The 17371-nt window shown below is 34.6% G+C and overlaps 2 protein-coding genes across 2 annotated transcripts in view; one reads left to right on the top strand and one right to left on the bottom strand.

Annotated features, from left to right (window-relative positions):
• Window positions 1-6691, top strand: part of LOC127865756 (mitotic spindle assembly checkpoint protein MAD2A-like) — a 50789-nt gene extending 44098 nt beyond the window's left edge. Inside the window, exon 5 of the mRNA XM_052405701.1 lies at window positions 4440-6691. Within this exon, the coding sequence (XP_052261661.1) occupies window positions 4440-4606 (167 nt within the window). The 3' untranslated portion in view covers window positions 4607-6691. The remainder of the gene's footprint in view (window positions 1-4439) is intronic.
• Window positions 6692-7279: 588 nt separating this feature from the next.
• Window positions 7280-17311, bottom strand: LOC127865755 (peroxisomal 2,4-dienoyl-CoA reductase [(3E)-enoyl-CoA-producing]-like). Its single transcript, XM_052405700.1, has 8 exons — window positions 17151-17311; window positions 16913-16981; window positions 16067-16184; window positions 15124-15193; window positions 13428-13552; window positions 12468-12561; window positions 10394-10498; window positions 7280-7898 (listed from the first exon to the last, which is right to left on the bottom strand). The coding sequence occupies exons 1-8, from the start codon at window positions 17219-17221 to the stop codon at window positions 7684-7686; spliced, it is 867 nt and encodes a 288-aa protein (XP_052261660.1). The 5' UTR covers window positions 17222-17311; the 3' UTR covers window positions 7280-7683.
• Between the last annotated feature and the right edge of the window lie 60 nt (window positions 17312-17371).

Below are 17371 nucleotides of genomic sequence, written 5' to 3'. Positions count from 1 at the left end.
TTTGTACCAATAATATCTTGGACGAGTTCTAAAATGGTTCCCATTGGTTGAAAAACAAGGCCGCCAAGGGTGCAGGGCATTTGTAGTTACATGGCTATAGTAAAACCTTGTTAACACTCTAGAGCCCAAGATTATTGTCCGATGTTCATATAACTTGGTTGGAACATTTGTTCCAATAATATCTTGGAAAAGTTAGAAAATAGTCCTGGTTGTTTGAAAAACATGGCCACCATGGGGCGGGGCATTTTTACTTATATGGCTATTGTAAAACCTTGTTAATACTCTGGAGCACAGATTTATTTCCAATGTTCATGAACCTTGGCTAGAACATCTGTCCCAATGATATCTTTGATGAGTATGAAAATGGTTCCAGTTGGTTGAAATACACTGCAGCCAGAGGGAGGGTTATTTTTCCTTATATGGCTATAGTAAAACTTTGTTAACACTCTAGAGGCCACATGTATTGTCCAATCCTCATGAAAGGTGATAAGAAGATATGTCCCAAAGATATGTTGGACAGGTTCGAAAATGGTTCCGGTTGGTTAAAAAACATAACCGCCGTCATTTTTCATAACAACGCTATATTAAAACCTTGTTAACTCTTTAGAGGCCACTTTTATTGCCTGATCTTCATGAAACTTAGTTAGGAGATAAGTCCAAATAATATCTTGGATGAGTTCAAAAATGGTTCCGGTTGGTGGAAAAACATGGCTGCTAAGGGTCCAGGCATTTTTCCATATATCACTTTAGTAAAACCTTTTGATCACTCTAAAAGTCACATTTATTTCCAATCTTCATGAAACTTGGTCAGAACATTTTATTTCTCTAATGATATCTTGGATGAGCTCGAAAATGAGTCCGGTCTGTTGAAAAACATGACTGCCAGGAGACAGGGCTTTTTCCTTATATGGCTATAGTAAAACCTTGTAAACACTCTAGATTCCACATTTAATGTCTGATCTTCATTAAACTTGGTCAGAACATTTGTTTAAATGCTATATTGGATGAGTTGCAAAATAGTTCCTGTTTGTTGTAAACATATACACCAGGGGGCAGGACATTTTTCCTTATATGACTATAGTAAAACCTTGTAAACATTCTTAAAGTCACATTTTGATTCAGTCTTCATTAGATTTGTTCAGAACATTTGTTCTTATGATATCTTGGGCTGTACAGAACAGGTCATTTCCTTTGTATCTCAGTTGAGTGATTTGGGCCTTTCAGGTCCTCTTGTTATTTAATGACAACTTACCATTTACTACTGTCAGTTATTTTTATACACTAATTGAAAACAGTTGTTCCTCTCTAAGAAGTTCTTGTCAGTTTTTAGTTTATAGATTGTTATGAACAGTAAATGGATGTAAAACTATTAATACTTCAAAAGCTGTTGTGTTTTTATGTCCCCCACCTCTATATTACATTTATATTGCACGTACATGTGATTGTTTGGCGTGGTACTCGACGTAATATTTTTTGTTTGATTGGTGGGTTTTCATGTACCTTTCGCTTTCTAGAGTCGTAAGTACTTCGTTACGCCGTCTTTTTTAATCTTTGAATGCTCGACATATATAACTGGCGTCTTGATATCTGGAAATAGTAAGCATAGTATTCCGTTTAGTAGGCATAGTATTCCGTTGGATGCATATTCAAACATAAGTATGTCCATATATGTTAAAATAAACAGGTAAGAATTACACTGTGTTAATAATACCGTCAAATGTCTTATATAACACACACTAAATGTTAGCGTTAAGTACGCGATAAAACATATAATAATAAAAAATAATAATATAACAATTATTAAAAAAAGATAACTCTTGATTTCCTCAAGTGAAAATGTTTTCCAAAATATTCGTACCAATGCGTAATTCATTCACGAAAGTTATTTCGCATAAAACCTTCTAACATAGGGAAGAGCTGTTTATCATTTGGAAGTCAGGTCCCAAAATGTGCTTAAAAGGAAGTTTAGTTCCAAAAAGGGGGGTTAAACCGTTATAATTCGGCATTAAATGGATTAAAAGACATAAAAACGCGTTGATATAATAAAATAATCGTTATTTATGTTTATTGTGAGAGAAAATTATATTCGAACATCCAACATCTCGAAGGTCAAGAAATTAAACAACAAATTTGTCGACAGTTTTACTTCAGTAACTTTTTTATTCCAACGTCTATGGTATTGAAACAAAAAACCGATGGGGAGCACAAACACCGTAGAGCCGAAAGGGCTTATTCATTTAAAAGAAATATAAATATAAACTGGCGTACCGGGTGAAAATATCAGTTACTCCTTAACGAAAAACACTAAAACGACGCCATCTTTGAAGTTTTGTTCCAACACTCTCACTTAAATGCCGTAAGCTCCTGTATACGCATGCCCCCCTGGTTTCAGCAAATATATTCTAAACTTTAATTACAACATGCTCTTTAATTTTGCATGTATATCATACCAAACTTTATATTTCGTTGTTTTCTTTCCTAAGTTAATGATGTCATGTGTACGGACGTGATTTCACATAATTTTTCTCTTTTGATTATTGTTTTTTCTCTAATTCAATAAGCTTGGGCATGTTTGTTCGTTAATTACGGCAATAATTTCATGATTATTCCCGAAAGTAGGTATGAGCACATAGTCGTAAGAGTACTTGAATACGTGAGTTGGCCCATGAATACATGGTAGGTTGACTAAATCACCGCGATATGACCTAATATGTGTTTAAAACAGCAACAATATCCAACAAACGAATGAATTATCAAACATACATGTAGTATGTGCACTGATGTGGCTCTGAAAAGTTTATTAAATATGCAAAATGAGAAAGCACACATAAGAGCGAGTTTCATAAATATTATACGGCTACATGTATTATGCTGTTTATATACCATACTCCAATATATCACGGTCCGTTATATCGCGTTGTCCAATATATCGCGAATCGGCTTTGGCTCCCAAAAATCTGACGAGCATAATCCTTAAATAAAATGTTTTTATCTGAGACTTTGATGCATTAAAATCCGTTTCAAGCAAGTATTTTTCCCTTTTTTCACCAACTTTAATCCAACAGTCATAATCCAGTTTTGACCATATTGTTTGCTTACATTGTACATCACATTAACACCTGTGTACTGCGATAAACAAAAGACCCATTTGTCAAACATGACAGGTCATTTCGGGTGTTACAATTCTCTATTGAATTTGCTTTGAACTGCCGAAACGCACCAGTGCACACATGAAGATGTACACAATTATAACAGTAAATGTCACAAGTCAATACTGACCTATCTCAACAATCTGTGTGCGTTAGATACAGTATACAATATAGATCAGTTAGTCACAATGCTCTACTATTAAACCCCATGCTGTGCATGCTTTTCATGAGAAATGAATGACGTCATTTTGTACATGAGTCTAATTTGTGCATGCTTTCTTGAACAATAAAACTCGGCAATGTTTTTCGGATTAAAAATTTAATTATACGCATTTGAAAATACTCACATGGAATAATGTTTTGTGTTATACCAATTAATGACATATGGATATAACACAAACTTGAATAGATTGGTAAATAGCGTGTTTTGAGATTGCATAATGATGCTAATGTATACATATACATGCATACATAAACTGACAATTTATATCGCGCGCCGGATATATCACGGTCGCGATCTTTGGACCCCTTCAACCGCGATATATTGGAGTTGCAGTGTATTATGCTGTTTATATACCATACTCGCTACAACGTTTACAAATGGCAGGTTTGAAATAATTCGTTTTCTTTACAGTTTACACTTATGATCGCGTTAAACGTTAATTATACACGTTTTCATTTGCAATTTATTTACAGAATCACTACAAATGTCAAATACAATACAGAAAATGCATAGTTGTTTCATTGATCTATAAACATATAATGGATTGAATATAACTGATTTAAAATAAACGCTTTCAAACTATTATTAAATCTTTTTCCCAGAATATGCTGTGCTATTTATAGCTGAGCTTCTTTTACCTTTATCAATGATAATCAGTGAGGTATGCCAATTAGAAAAATCGAGCTATCTCAATCAGACTGGCTCGTTTTTTTACATAGGTTGCCATTGTGAAGAAATTTTTCATGGTATGATAACTTAGACGAGCTGCTTCGCAGCATCGTCAAAAAGTACAAAAGTCTGCCATGAATTCAAATGATACACTGTAACCGAGACAGCCTTAACAATAACAGGCAGTTTTGACCTGCTGGTCTACAGAGACAAGAGCCAGCAGGTGTGGTCCTAAGTCATTACTGTAGATTGTAGTAGACATTTTTACTTAGCTCTCTCATTACAGGCAGTTTTGACCTGCTGGTCTACTGACACAAGAGCCAGCAGGTGTGGTCCTAAGTTATTACCGGTACTGTAGATTGTGGTAGACATTTTGACTTAGCTCTTTCTCATTACAGGCAGTTTTGACCTGCTGGTGTACACAGACAAGGACCTAGACGTGCCTGACTCCTGGGGCGAGTCAGGACCCCAGTTTGTGGCCGACTCTGAAGAGGTCCGTCTTCGATCCTTCACGACCACCATACACAAAGTGGACACCATGGTTGCCTACAAGAAGAGCTCCTAGATGACCTTGGATGTTTAGTTGAAGTGACCTTGAACGCGCTCTAGATCTGATCAGTAATCATTATGTGGTTTTGCTTTGTAGTGACGATGTGGCATTGGTTCTGGCAGAGGACTTGAAAAGTTGGTGTAAGAAAAAAACAATTTGTATGTATTGTACATGGAATTAATTCTATGGGGCTAGTATTTATTTTCAGACACAAACCCATATCTAATTAAGCACAATGTGCTCATAGTGGTGAGCTTTTGTGATCGTCTTTTGTCCGTCATGCGGCATCAACATTTGCCTTGTTAACACACTATAGGCCATTTTATTGTCCGATCTTTAAAATTTGGTCAGATTTTTGCCAATGAAATCTTGGACGAGTTCGAAATTGGTTCCAGTTGGTTGAAAAACAGGGCTGCCAGGAAGCGGTGCATTTTTCCTTATATGGCTATAGTAAATCCTTGTTAGCACTCTAGAGGTCACATTTATTGTCTGATCATCATGAAATGTGATTAGAAGATTTGTCCCCATTATATCTTGGATGAGCTTGAAAATGGTTGGTTGAAAAACATGGCTTCCAGGGGGCGGGCATTTTTCTTTATATGGCTGTATATGGCTTTGGTTACCTTGTTAAAGGGGCCTTTTCACGTTTTGGCAAATTGACAAAATTGAAAAAAGTTGTTTCAGATTCGCAAATTTTCGTTTTAGTTATATTTTTGAGGAAACAGTAAAACTGAATATTTACCATGCTCTAATATATCCAATATATGCATCTTTTGACGATTTAAAAACCTGAAAATTATAAAGCGTTGCAACGCGAAACAATTGAATAATTTGGAGAGTTCTGTTGTTGTCGTTTAATTATGGGAAACTATGAAGATTTCTTATATAAAATACGTTTTTCCTTATATGGCTATATATGGCTTAAGTAAAACCTTGTTAACACTCTTTGGGCCACATATATTTTCTGATCTTCATGAAACTTAGTAAGAAGATTTGTCCCAATGATATCTTGGATGAGTTTGAAAATGGTTTCATTTGGTTGCAAAACATGGCCACCAGGTGCGGGGCATTTTTCCTTAAATGGCTATATATTGCTCAAAAACATGGTAACCAGGGCACAGTACATATTTCCTAATATGGCTATAGTCAAAACTTGTTAACACTCTTAAAGTCACATTTATTGTCCAATCTTCATGAAACTTGGTCAGAATGTTTGTTCTAATTACATTTTGGGCTGCATAGAACAGGTCAGTTCCTTTGTTACTCAGGTGAGTGACTTTGGGCCTTTCAGGCTGTCTTGTTTAAGGAAGACTCATAAATGAAATCATAATCTACGCAGAAAGTTTCCTCCCAGATTAGTGTGACTGCACAGGCTTATCTTGGATGATACTTTACGCACATGCAATAAGCTCAGGTTTTACTGAGAACATAATTCAATATCCATGTTAGACATGAAACCTAAAAAAACTAACTTTGAAATCACTTAATTTGGTGAAAACCTAATTTTATATTGAGGAAAAATACTTTTTCAAATGGGAAAAATTGAGTTTAAAAATGATACAGGTATGAGAATATTTTAATGACTTAAACAAATAGTAAAACAAATAATACATGGATCATTCTAATAAATTTGCGAATCCTATGAATATCTTAAAACATGCTTGGAATAAACAAAACCAAACTTAACCTTGTCAATGTTGTTCTCAATATGGAAGCAGAATGCTTATGCAAGAATTGTCTGAGCCATCCACTCGTGCCTTGAAAAAGTGATTTGTGGCCGTTACTATGCCTTTGTTGTTTGAAAAGATGTGCTAATCAATATATGTTTCAAGTGAAGAAAACATTCATAAAGGGAGTTATAGTGATCAAATCACTTACATTGATATGTTGGCATTTATAGAATACTCTTTTGTCAAAGAATTGAGTACGCTTGTATATTTAGAACTCATCACTTGTTCATGCATATACATGCACATAATCGTGATTCTATTATTTTCTTCTTTTGTATTTGGAATCTTTTCTTTCCTACCAAACTGTGTGTATGTTATAGTGCTATTTTGTATGTATTATATGTTATAATTAATAAAATATATGTTTGCATTTGAGTCTTTTGATTATTTCTGAATATTATTATTGTTAATTTGATTTTACTGATTGTCATACAACATATGTAACTGTTATAAACTTTTTTATTCTGCGTAAATTACATGTGATTCAGAAATAATAGGAGTACACTCAAAAATGTAGTAAGGTAAATGTACTTGTCTTAGGATAAGTGGTGGTAATTTTACATCAAGCAATGTATTACGATTATTTTAACATTATTAAAATAATCTTGGATATCATTAATATATAATCTTATTATTGATAATATAGGTAAATTTATTAATGCTATGAAAAACACATCCGAACAAATTTACTACATTTACTGACAGGCAAGCTTTTCAAAACTGTTATTATTATTTTGTACTGGCATTAATTGCATTAACATTGACAATTTGTTAATTAATGCACACCTACATTTCAATTTTTCAGTGTATAAGGATAATAATTATTATGTTTTACATATCTCTCAAATAAATTGTCAGTAATGTATGCGATCACACACCTCATCTGTTAGAATATAAGAGAGCTAAAAGACCTTAGTTATGGTGCATTATATTAAGCTGAATTATGAGGCTATACAGAAAAGCTTGTGCCATTTAATAATACGAATCAGATATACATATAAAATGTATCAATAACAGGGTAAAATTGCAGCAGGCTGAATATTTGAGTTTTTACTTTGTACTTGTAACTTCATATTTACACATCAACACAAATGGTCTGGCTAAGGCAAAACAGTAAAAACCAAAACATCATAATAGCAAAGTAAATTCAGCTCAATACATACTGGTACTTATAGTCAATATGTATACAGAAAGTAATCTTTGTGTGTATAACCCACCTTACAATTGCATATTCAATATATACTGTAATCCATCCTACATGTATATGATTGTTTCCCAAAGTACACTCGTAAGCCATTTCAGAACAAACATTCCATGACTTCAGACAAATAAAAAATGTTTTCTAAACTTCCGTCCCTTTAATTACAATTTTGACTGGTTTGTCATAATCTTTTTAATTCTCTGTAGATTGTTCTCACTGGTGAGCCAAGAACCGCCATCAGCAATAATCGTGGTACCAGTCAGTAACTTAGCTGCATCGCTCACCACATAGAGAACCGTATTTGCGATATCTTCCCTCGTACCAACCCTCTGGATGGGGATGTTCTCCACATACTCGCGTGTCATTGCCTTTCCTCCTGAATAGTTAAACAGAAAATTGGTCACACGGGTATTAATGTGCTTAGGGGTACTTTCCACATATTTGTTTATTGATTTTTTTTCTTCATATTATCAACTGTAAAAATCACAATATTTGGAATAATCTAAAACTGTATAAAATCGAGACACAGCTTACAAAAAAGATCTCCTGCACAAGGATTCAGCCCTATATCTTTTTAGATCAAAACATAAAGTCCCACTGGTCATTCACACTTTGTATTTTTAACCAGGTTTTCTGAAGGAAAAAAACTGGTTATTAGATTGGCGAATGTCTGCGGGCAGGCTGGCTGGCCGGCGGGCGGAACAAGCTTGTCCGGGCCATAACTTTGTCGTTCATAGTCAGATTTTAAAATCATTTGGGACGTTTATTCACCATCATTAGAGGGTGTGTCGCGCGAAAGAATTACGTCAATATCTCCAAGGTCAAGGTCACACTTTGAGTTCAAAGGTCAAAAATGGCCATAAATGAGCTTGTCCGGGCCATAACTATGTCATTCATTGTGAGATTTTAAAATCATTTGGCACATTTGTTCACCATCATTAGACGGTGTGTCCCGCCAAAGAATTACATCAATATCTCCAAGGTCAAGGTCACATTTTGAGTTCAAAGGTTAAAAATGGCCATAAATGAGCTTGTCCAGGCCATAACTATGTCATGCATTGTGAGATTTTAAAATCATTGGCACATTTGTTCACCATCATAGGACGGTGTGTCGCACGAAAGAATTACGTCAATATCTCCAAGGTCGTCACAACTAAACATGGATTTATTTTGAAACAAAGGGGGTTAATTATAAACAATCAGTTCAGTTTGAGTTTTCTCCCTTTATCAGACATTTTGTTCACATTAAAAACCTGGTTTTGTGACAATTTTGTCCCTTGTTAATGGTTCATCATATACATCTATTTTCAAAAATATACGAAAACCCCGCTTTACGACCAATACATAACGTAAGGCTTCAAAGGACCCAAATATTAACCAATTAAATTTGTTTGCAATAAGTATCAATTTATTTAGGCCTCACTGCATTTGTTTCAAACTAGATAAATGTTCTTGATACATCTACAATTTTGATTCTAACCACTCCGTACTTTAAAGTTAAAGCAACTCACAATTCCATTTTGTAGAAATTATTTCATGCACTCAAGTGACAAGATGAAGGTAAAATGCAATTTAGTATAGTATTGAAATAAATGGAGATTGCCATCAGGTGTTTGTCGGACATATCTTTTACCTTATGAAAATAACATTTATTGAGTGACAATTATGTGACAAAAGACGAACAATGATAACTCTTTCACCATTTTAAAGATGCATATAAGAAACAACTGATAGTGGTATTTGTGGAAATCAGGAACAGTAGTGTGTTCTAGACGTTCATAACTTTGGACATTTTAATCTAAGGATTAAAATTCAAATTTGTTAATTAATTTGCATAATGAAAACAAATATTTGAATATCACTTGGGAACTTGTTTCCATCAATAGTTTTATATAAAACTGAAAACTACATTAGTTTATTTAATAATGCGACTCTTTGGACATGGCCTGTTTTGATCCCAGGGGATCAATTTGAACACAGAGGACCACTATATGAGTTATACATCACATACATATTAAACACCTGACCCTTGTTGTTTCAGATAAGAAATTTGAAATTTGTTAAATCTTTTTTTTACCTCTGGTGACCTACTTATGTAGCAGACTGAAACATAAAAAACTTTGAAAGAGGGTAATCAAATGATCATACACATGAAGTTTTATTATACCCCCACAAAGGAAGTTTAGGGAGTATATAGGAGTGAGCTTGTCGGTTGGTCTGTCGGTCAGTCCGTATTAAGTGTCCGCTCTCTAATTCAAGTTGTTTTCATCCAATCTTCACCAAACTTGGTCAGATGTTGTATCTAGCTGATGTCTAGGTCAAGTTCAAATATGGGTCATGTCAGGTCAAAAACTAGGTCACAGGGTCACTTAATGCATTTTAAACATTGAGCATGTCGTCCGCTCTCTATTTCAAGTAGTTTTCATCCGAACTTCACCAAACTTGGTCAGAAGTTGTATATAGATGATATCTAGGTCAAGTTCGAACATGGGTCCTGACAGGTCAAAAACTAGGTCACAGGGTCACTTAGTGTGTATTAGACATTGAGCATGGTGTCCACTCTCTAATTTAAGTAGTTTTCATCCGATCTTCACCATACTTGGTCAGAAGTTGTATCTAGATGATGTGTAGGTCAAGTTCAAACATGAGCCATGCCGGGTCAAAAACTAGGTCACGGGGTCACTTAGTGCGTTTTTAACATTGAGCATGGTGTCCGCTGTTTTTTGTGAAGACAACATGCAAAATATTCTGTGTCAATGCTGCATGTGGGAGTAATCTGCCCAACAATTTAGGAGTTGGCATTTGAATTAAAAGTTGTTGCATGACTGACAACATGACAAACAACACAACTCAAAAATGACAAAGCTGTACCTAGCCTGCTAAATCCCTCTGTCTGCTCTATAGGCCCAGGAGCCACACACATGATCCGGATCCCTTTCTCACCCCATTCTACAGCCAGATGCCTGGTCATTGCCTCTGAAAACAAAGCATCACATTTTACCTAATGCTAAATAGTAAAATACTTACTTAGTATATGTATCACTCACTGTACATTTAGCTTAACTAGATTGAAAGCCTCTGGTTCATATAGACATTCTCAGGTCCATTTCCTGGGAGTCATGAGTAATTGACATGACGCCTTATCTTTGATCGCTCCGCCCACTAGAATTGATCCACCAATCAGCGATCGATTAATCGGGCGCACTCGTTAGCAACGACCTGTCCGCCATTTTCTAGACAAGCTACATGTTTAGGTTCACTTTTATTCTAACAAGTTTCTTTTGTTTTCCTCTTTAAAAAACGATTAAAAATGGTTAAACGGTGTCAATGAGGATTATGTAACTCGGACAATCGATATCCTGACAGATTAGTTGGTGACATTGATTTTATTTCGTTTCCAAAGCCGAAAAAAGATCTTGAGAAGTGTAAGAGATGGATGATTTACATGATAGTAATGCACTTAATTGACATCATAGATGTTATTTGAAGGTGACATGTGATATATTATCTTATTAACGGTATCTACACATTTGCAGTCATGTGGTGTCACCAATAAACGCTTTTAATCCACACTAGGAGCTCGAATGCCTAGATCTCATTTTTAAACGAGTTTCGTTTATTTTGTTCGGATTAAAAAACGGAAATGAAATATGGCAAAAACGGTGTAAAAAGGGTTTATGCAACTCTGACATTTGGTATCCAGAAGGATAAGTTAGATGATTTAAATTTATACCATTTCCAACGCGGCAATGCGGTCTTGACAAGAGCGAATGGAAGCTTTAAGAATTACCGAGATCCCCTTTATAGAACATTAATTTATTTCACAAACTTGAAAACCATTTTTTTATAATTTTAATAAAGACGTATCGATAAATGCTATTGTAAAAGAGTTATTATAACTGATATTAGTTAACCAATAAATGCGGTAACTTCGGGGAAGTCGGTACCTGCACGAGCGTCTGATATTGGTAGCCTTATTAATTTATAATAGCCTGACCGTATTCCATTTCGTACAACGCTAATTTTATATCAGACAATGTCCAAACTTACTGTGTTGTTTTTGCGCGTTAAATTATAGTGATTGATAAATGTCCCAATGTTTAATATGATTAATATCACTTTAATACGCAATAACATGTGGGATTGAGGTACCCACCCGGCGTCAGAAAGCGCGTAAAACTTCACCGAATTCCCAGTTATAAAGCGCTATTTCGTTTCAAATACACGGGTAGGGGGGAATGTTTCGGTAATAATTTTGTTAATAACACGGGTAAATACTGGTGAAGTGTTAATTTATTGCAAATACCACCATTACACGTAATAACGGATTCGATTTCGGTAAGCGCGCAAGCGTTTGAGAGCGTGTTTAATGTACCGATTTAACCGTTATAAATAGCTGATGTTCTCTTTAATCGTATATTTTTTGCATTTGCAGAATAACTACATGGCATCAACCCCTTTACAAGTGTAATATGGTGTTAAACAAGTCCATAAAATCATCCGGAATATCCCGTAAATCTATATGCAGTCTAAAGGCAAAGAAGCCATTTTGGTGTTAGCTTGTCTAGGTTTTCTTCCCGCTGAGCCACGTGATTAAGTGGGCGGAGCGATCACTGATAAGGCGTCATGTCAATTGGTGTCTTTGGAAAGATAATGTGTGGTGAATGAAGCCATGATCAATACGAAGAAATTAAAGGCAACTACTCCTACACAAACTTTCTAGTTAAAAGGTCAATACATCACATTGACTTTAAAGGTTTAAAACATGAACCACGCTCTGGGAAAACAGGGCTTAATGCACGTGGAGTTTTTTGTTTAAATGAAGTCTCTTCTAAATGAACATGCAGTCTAGGCAAAGTGCCAAGGCTAATCTGGGAGGAAACTCTATGCACATGCATTAAGCTCTGTTTTCCCAGAGCAGAGATAGAAATTCCACATGACTGACCTATGGCAGCCTTTGCAGCCCCTGCATGTAGCTGGAACACCTGACCTCTGACCTGCAGTGTGGCTGTAATGTTCACAATGACTCCTCCGTGTTTCTGAAAACAACAACATTATTTAATATGAGCCTCGTTCTGGGAAAACAGGGCTTAATGCATGTATGTAAAGCGTCATCCCATATTAGCAGGGACGACACTTTCCACATTTTTTTGGTATTCTTTGTTTTAAGGAAGTCTCTTCTTAGTGAAAATCCAGTTTAGTCAAAGTGCCATCCCTGATTAGCATGCGGAAAATCCTTAAATATTATCATTAAGTCAGCACTTTCAAACCAAACCAGCATAGAATAAACTTAGCTAGTTTTCCACACTGCATAATTCAGCAAACATAATGCAGTATAATGATGTGATTTTGTTGTTTTCATGATGTAATTAATTTAGCCGGTCCTTCAGAAAACCAGGCTTCATGCATAATGTATAAAGTATCTCCCAGAATAGCCTGTGCATGATGTGGCTCATATGTTAGCACATTAACTTTATTGAAAAATGGCTATAACAGCCATGAAATTATTTGTATGGTGTCTACACAGTTATTTGGCAACTATATTACCAATGGGACATATGACATACAATATGAGATACCCATTATTCATTAAGAGAAGCATTTGAACATGCCTGAACTAAATGGGCAGAAAATGATATTTTTATAAGAAACTTCTTTCCATCAATCTTTATTTAAACCTATTTTTGTTTTAACCTATTTGTTTGAGCTCAATTTCTTTGAAAGCCTCAGGCTTATCGAGTCACGTTCAAGTGTGCTTCCTTAGTAAAAAAAGTACTTTTAGAGTGGAAATCAAACTTGCATGCTCCTGATTGCTTGGCGGATGTTTACAAAGCCAACTCAACAATATCTTCATAATCACATTTGTAGAACTGACAATATTCTATTCTGTTGCAGCATTGGTTACCTTCATATATTCATCGAAAATGACCTTTGTGACGTTGTAAGTTCCCAAGGCATCGATATCCATCACAGTTCGGAAAGCATTGAATGACAGACCCTCAGCTGGGCTCAGAAAATTACCAGCAGCATCTGCAGGATTGAAACATGCGATGCTATTGTACTATTCATTCTATCAGGTGACTAAAACAAACAAAAAACAAAACATGCACCATTTTAATACAGGCAATTGAGAACTTGGCATCATTGTTTTATTCACAACCTACTGGCAACAGCAATTTTTGTAATGACTTAGAATGATTTTACTTGTGCATTAGTTTAAAAAAGTAAGGAGTTTGCTATGATAAAATTGGGCTTTATGAATCTGGGTACAGTGTCGTCCCAGATTAGCCCATGCATTCCTTACAGGCTAATAAGGGATGACACTTTCTGCCTAAATTGGATTTTTGCTAAGAAGAAACTTCCTTATAAGAAAAAATTACATATAAGCAGAAAGTGTTAACAAGATTTTGTAACTGCAAAAAAGAAGAATAATTCAATTAAAGGGGCCGTGCAACAGATTTTTGGTTTTAGTAAATTGACAAAATTAAAAAAAGTTGTTTTAAATTCGCAAATTTTCGTTTTAGTTATGATATTTTTGAGGAAATAGTAATACTGACCATTTACCATGCTCTAAAATATCTATTATATGCATCTTTTGATTATTTGAAAACCTGAAAATTATAAAGCGTCGTGCGACGCGAAACAATTAAATAATTTGGAAAGTCCTGTTGTTGTCGTTTTATTTTGGGATACTATGAGGATTGCTTATATAGGTAAAAAATACATCCGCTCTAAGCATGAGCATTGATAGTCAAGTGGGCTATGTGGGAGACTTTTTACTCCAGGACTCCAGGGTCAGTGGTTTGAGCCCTGTTGAGGGTTACTTTTTTCCTTTTTTTAAATTGTATTCTTGTTTTTTTACTGGATATTTTTAGTTCTAATGTTTATATTTATCAATATAAAGCATTTAATGACAAGCTTCAATACATGCCAAAATCTGTTGGATGGCCCCTTCAATTAAAGGTCAGAGTTATTGAATTTGCTTAGTGATCTCAAACAATAACCTCAATCACTTCAGTGAGGTGATATCGAGATGTTGCATGTTTACCGAAGGACCTATACAAACAATCTGGCTTACCGTAACAAAATTTCCAAGCAAATATGGGGCATAAATCTGCTTAATTGCAGGTCACAGGTTACCAAATGGTATGTGACCTCACACAATGACCCTAAATAAATTGCTTGATTTTCAATTCAATATCTGCAGTAGAAACAATTATATGGAAATGTTACATGTTAAACAACAAATAGCACAGACTTAGATGCTGACATTTGTGAGAATAGTATAGCTCAGACTATTCTGTGAAAAGTCGAGCTTAAAAGAACTACAGTAACTGGTAATGATAAAAATCGTAATGTTTCACACATGAATGATGCAATATGTGCTATTCTTATCCTTATCAAAATAATTCATTCAAAGGATACTGTACTTCATATTATTTTCTCCTAAACCATACTTACTTTCATAAGAGATTAAAAACATATTAAAACAGAAAGCCTGATCAGTTTGTTCATTGAAAACAGCAACAGTATTTTAATTGATTTCAGTAAACAAAAACACATAGTAAGAATATCTGTATATATAAACAAGGCATACATACTATTTACAAGAATGTTGATTTTTTCAAACTGTTTCATTGCCTCGGAAACTGCTGCCTGGATTTTCTTAGGCTGTAATGGTAAATACATTATATAACTATGTAACCTTTTTATAAGCTTTAATCACAACTTCAAGTAAGTACATGTTACCAAGCTCTAAACTCAGAGTCAGAAGAATATTTACCAAACATTGACCAATCAAATCAGTAATAGTTAAGTGGTCAGTAACCACCTGAATCACCCAGTAAGTACACAGGCAAGGAAAAGCGATTAGTAGCCTAAGATGACAAACCAAACACGTAAACCTTTACTGGCTCAAACCTGAATCATTGAAGACTTCAATTTGTTAATTTTCTGCTAAAAATGGCACTTGAACTTGCAACATAATGCTATATTTGTTCAATTTACATGTGCTTACTTTTGATATGAAACTGGTACAATCAATATTTCGCATAACTAATAAGTAAGCTATTTTACCCTTTATTCGTGTATTATTGATGCCTCCATGCCTAACAAAGTGTTCTGCACTTTACCATTTATGTATTTAAAACATTTTTTTCAATATTAATTGTTTTATTATCACTGTTTATTAGCCATTGTTCCATATTGACCACACTGGTGATGATAAATATGACTTTGTTGCTCTGAGGACTTAAAACTTCATTTTACCATGTTCACAAGCGCACAATTTCTACGAAAAATCTATAGAGAGATCATTGCTGAGCCATATGTACTGTACCAGGTGGGGAAAAATTGGCGGCTTGAATATACATGTAGGAGAATGTTTAGGCGATCAATATCTGCCAAAATGTTTTGTTTGAACTTTCTTAATTATGCTTGCAAAAAGGTATAATTGACAATGTTAACAAGAAAGAAAAAAAAACTCAAGACACAAAAATCATTGCGTTTTAAGAAGTTAGAAATATGATAATCCCGGAGCCTTACATCCCTAACATCCATCTGTAGCGGCAGGCACCTCCTGCCCGTCTCTGCAGAGAGAGTGGCTGCTGATTCTTTGACCTTCTCCAGCCTCCGACTGGCAATAACCACATCACAGCCATGTCTGCAGAAATAGAGATTGTTTCAAGTTGATTTCATTAGTAAATATTCAAGGACGCCAAAGAGCAAAATTAAAACAAACAACATATTTTAATCACAATCATGCAAAGAAGACAGTATTTAGCCTATTAATACTGCAGTCATTAATTACATGTACTTTTTATACCACAAATTTGCTCAACATTTCTTGCATTAAATTATGTTATGAAACCAAACACAAGATAAATGATAAAGATATAAAAAGATAAACAATTGCTCTTCTTAAATAATCTTAAAATTGTTAAAAACAATCAAAGTGTTGTCAGAAATGAATACTTCATGCAAAAACTAATTTTTCCAACAATTGCTCAAAATTGCTTCCTTGCAAATATAATATGGATCCAATCTCAGCCTTTCAAGTTTGAGGAATAATCACAATAATTTATGATGTGAAATTAGTATAATAAAGGTTTCCATCCAAATCGCACATGCACTGCAGTAATCATCCTGGTAGTCCTGAGTATCAATCATTTCAACACATCTGATGAGAGTCTAAAGAAAACATTTATTTGGTACGATTTGATACTGGTGTACCAGTAATATTCAATCAATATTCAATCAAGGTTGCATTAGAAGTTCCTCTGAGTGTATATATACATAAGCTTATTAATTAATATCATAATGAATATCATATTTAACACTTGACTTTTCAAAAATAATTAAACTCATAATCATGATAATGCATAGAATTACCGCATCAACACTTCTGCAATAGTAAAGCCAATTCCTGTACCGCCTCCAGTAATGAATGCTACCTTATTCCTGAAAAACAACACTGCATTTTGTTTCACCTACCAGTATTACCATGTTAAACACTTTGTATGCATTACATGTATCATATAAGTTATATTTATGATAGTTATATTTATTAAAACAGCATAATTTAAATATTACTTATAACATGTATTAACGATTTCATTATAATACGAACTGTAGCAGGTCCTTTCTGAACAGATAGTTGTAATTATTTATGCATCGTTCTTTCTCAGATGTTTGTGACATTTTGATAGGCCTGCAAGTCAAAATTTAGTATGAACAGGTCACATGACAGTCACGTGATTTCTGTAAAATAATGTGTGATTTTCGTCAAATATGGGAAATATGTGACCTTATTAAATTGTCACATAAAAAAAAAATATTCATCCTGTAACT

Source organism: Dreissena polymorpha, chromosome 2 (assembly GCF_020536995.1).
Source record: "Dreissena polymorpha isolate Duluth1 chromosome 2, UMN_Dpol_1.0, whole genome shotgun sequence".
NCBI lineage: Eukaryota > Metazoa > Mollusca > Bivalvia > Myida > Dreissenidae > Dreissena > Dreissena polymorpha.
This window is presented reverse-complemented; position numbering and strand designations above follow the sequence as displayed.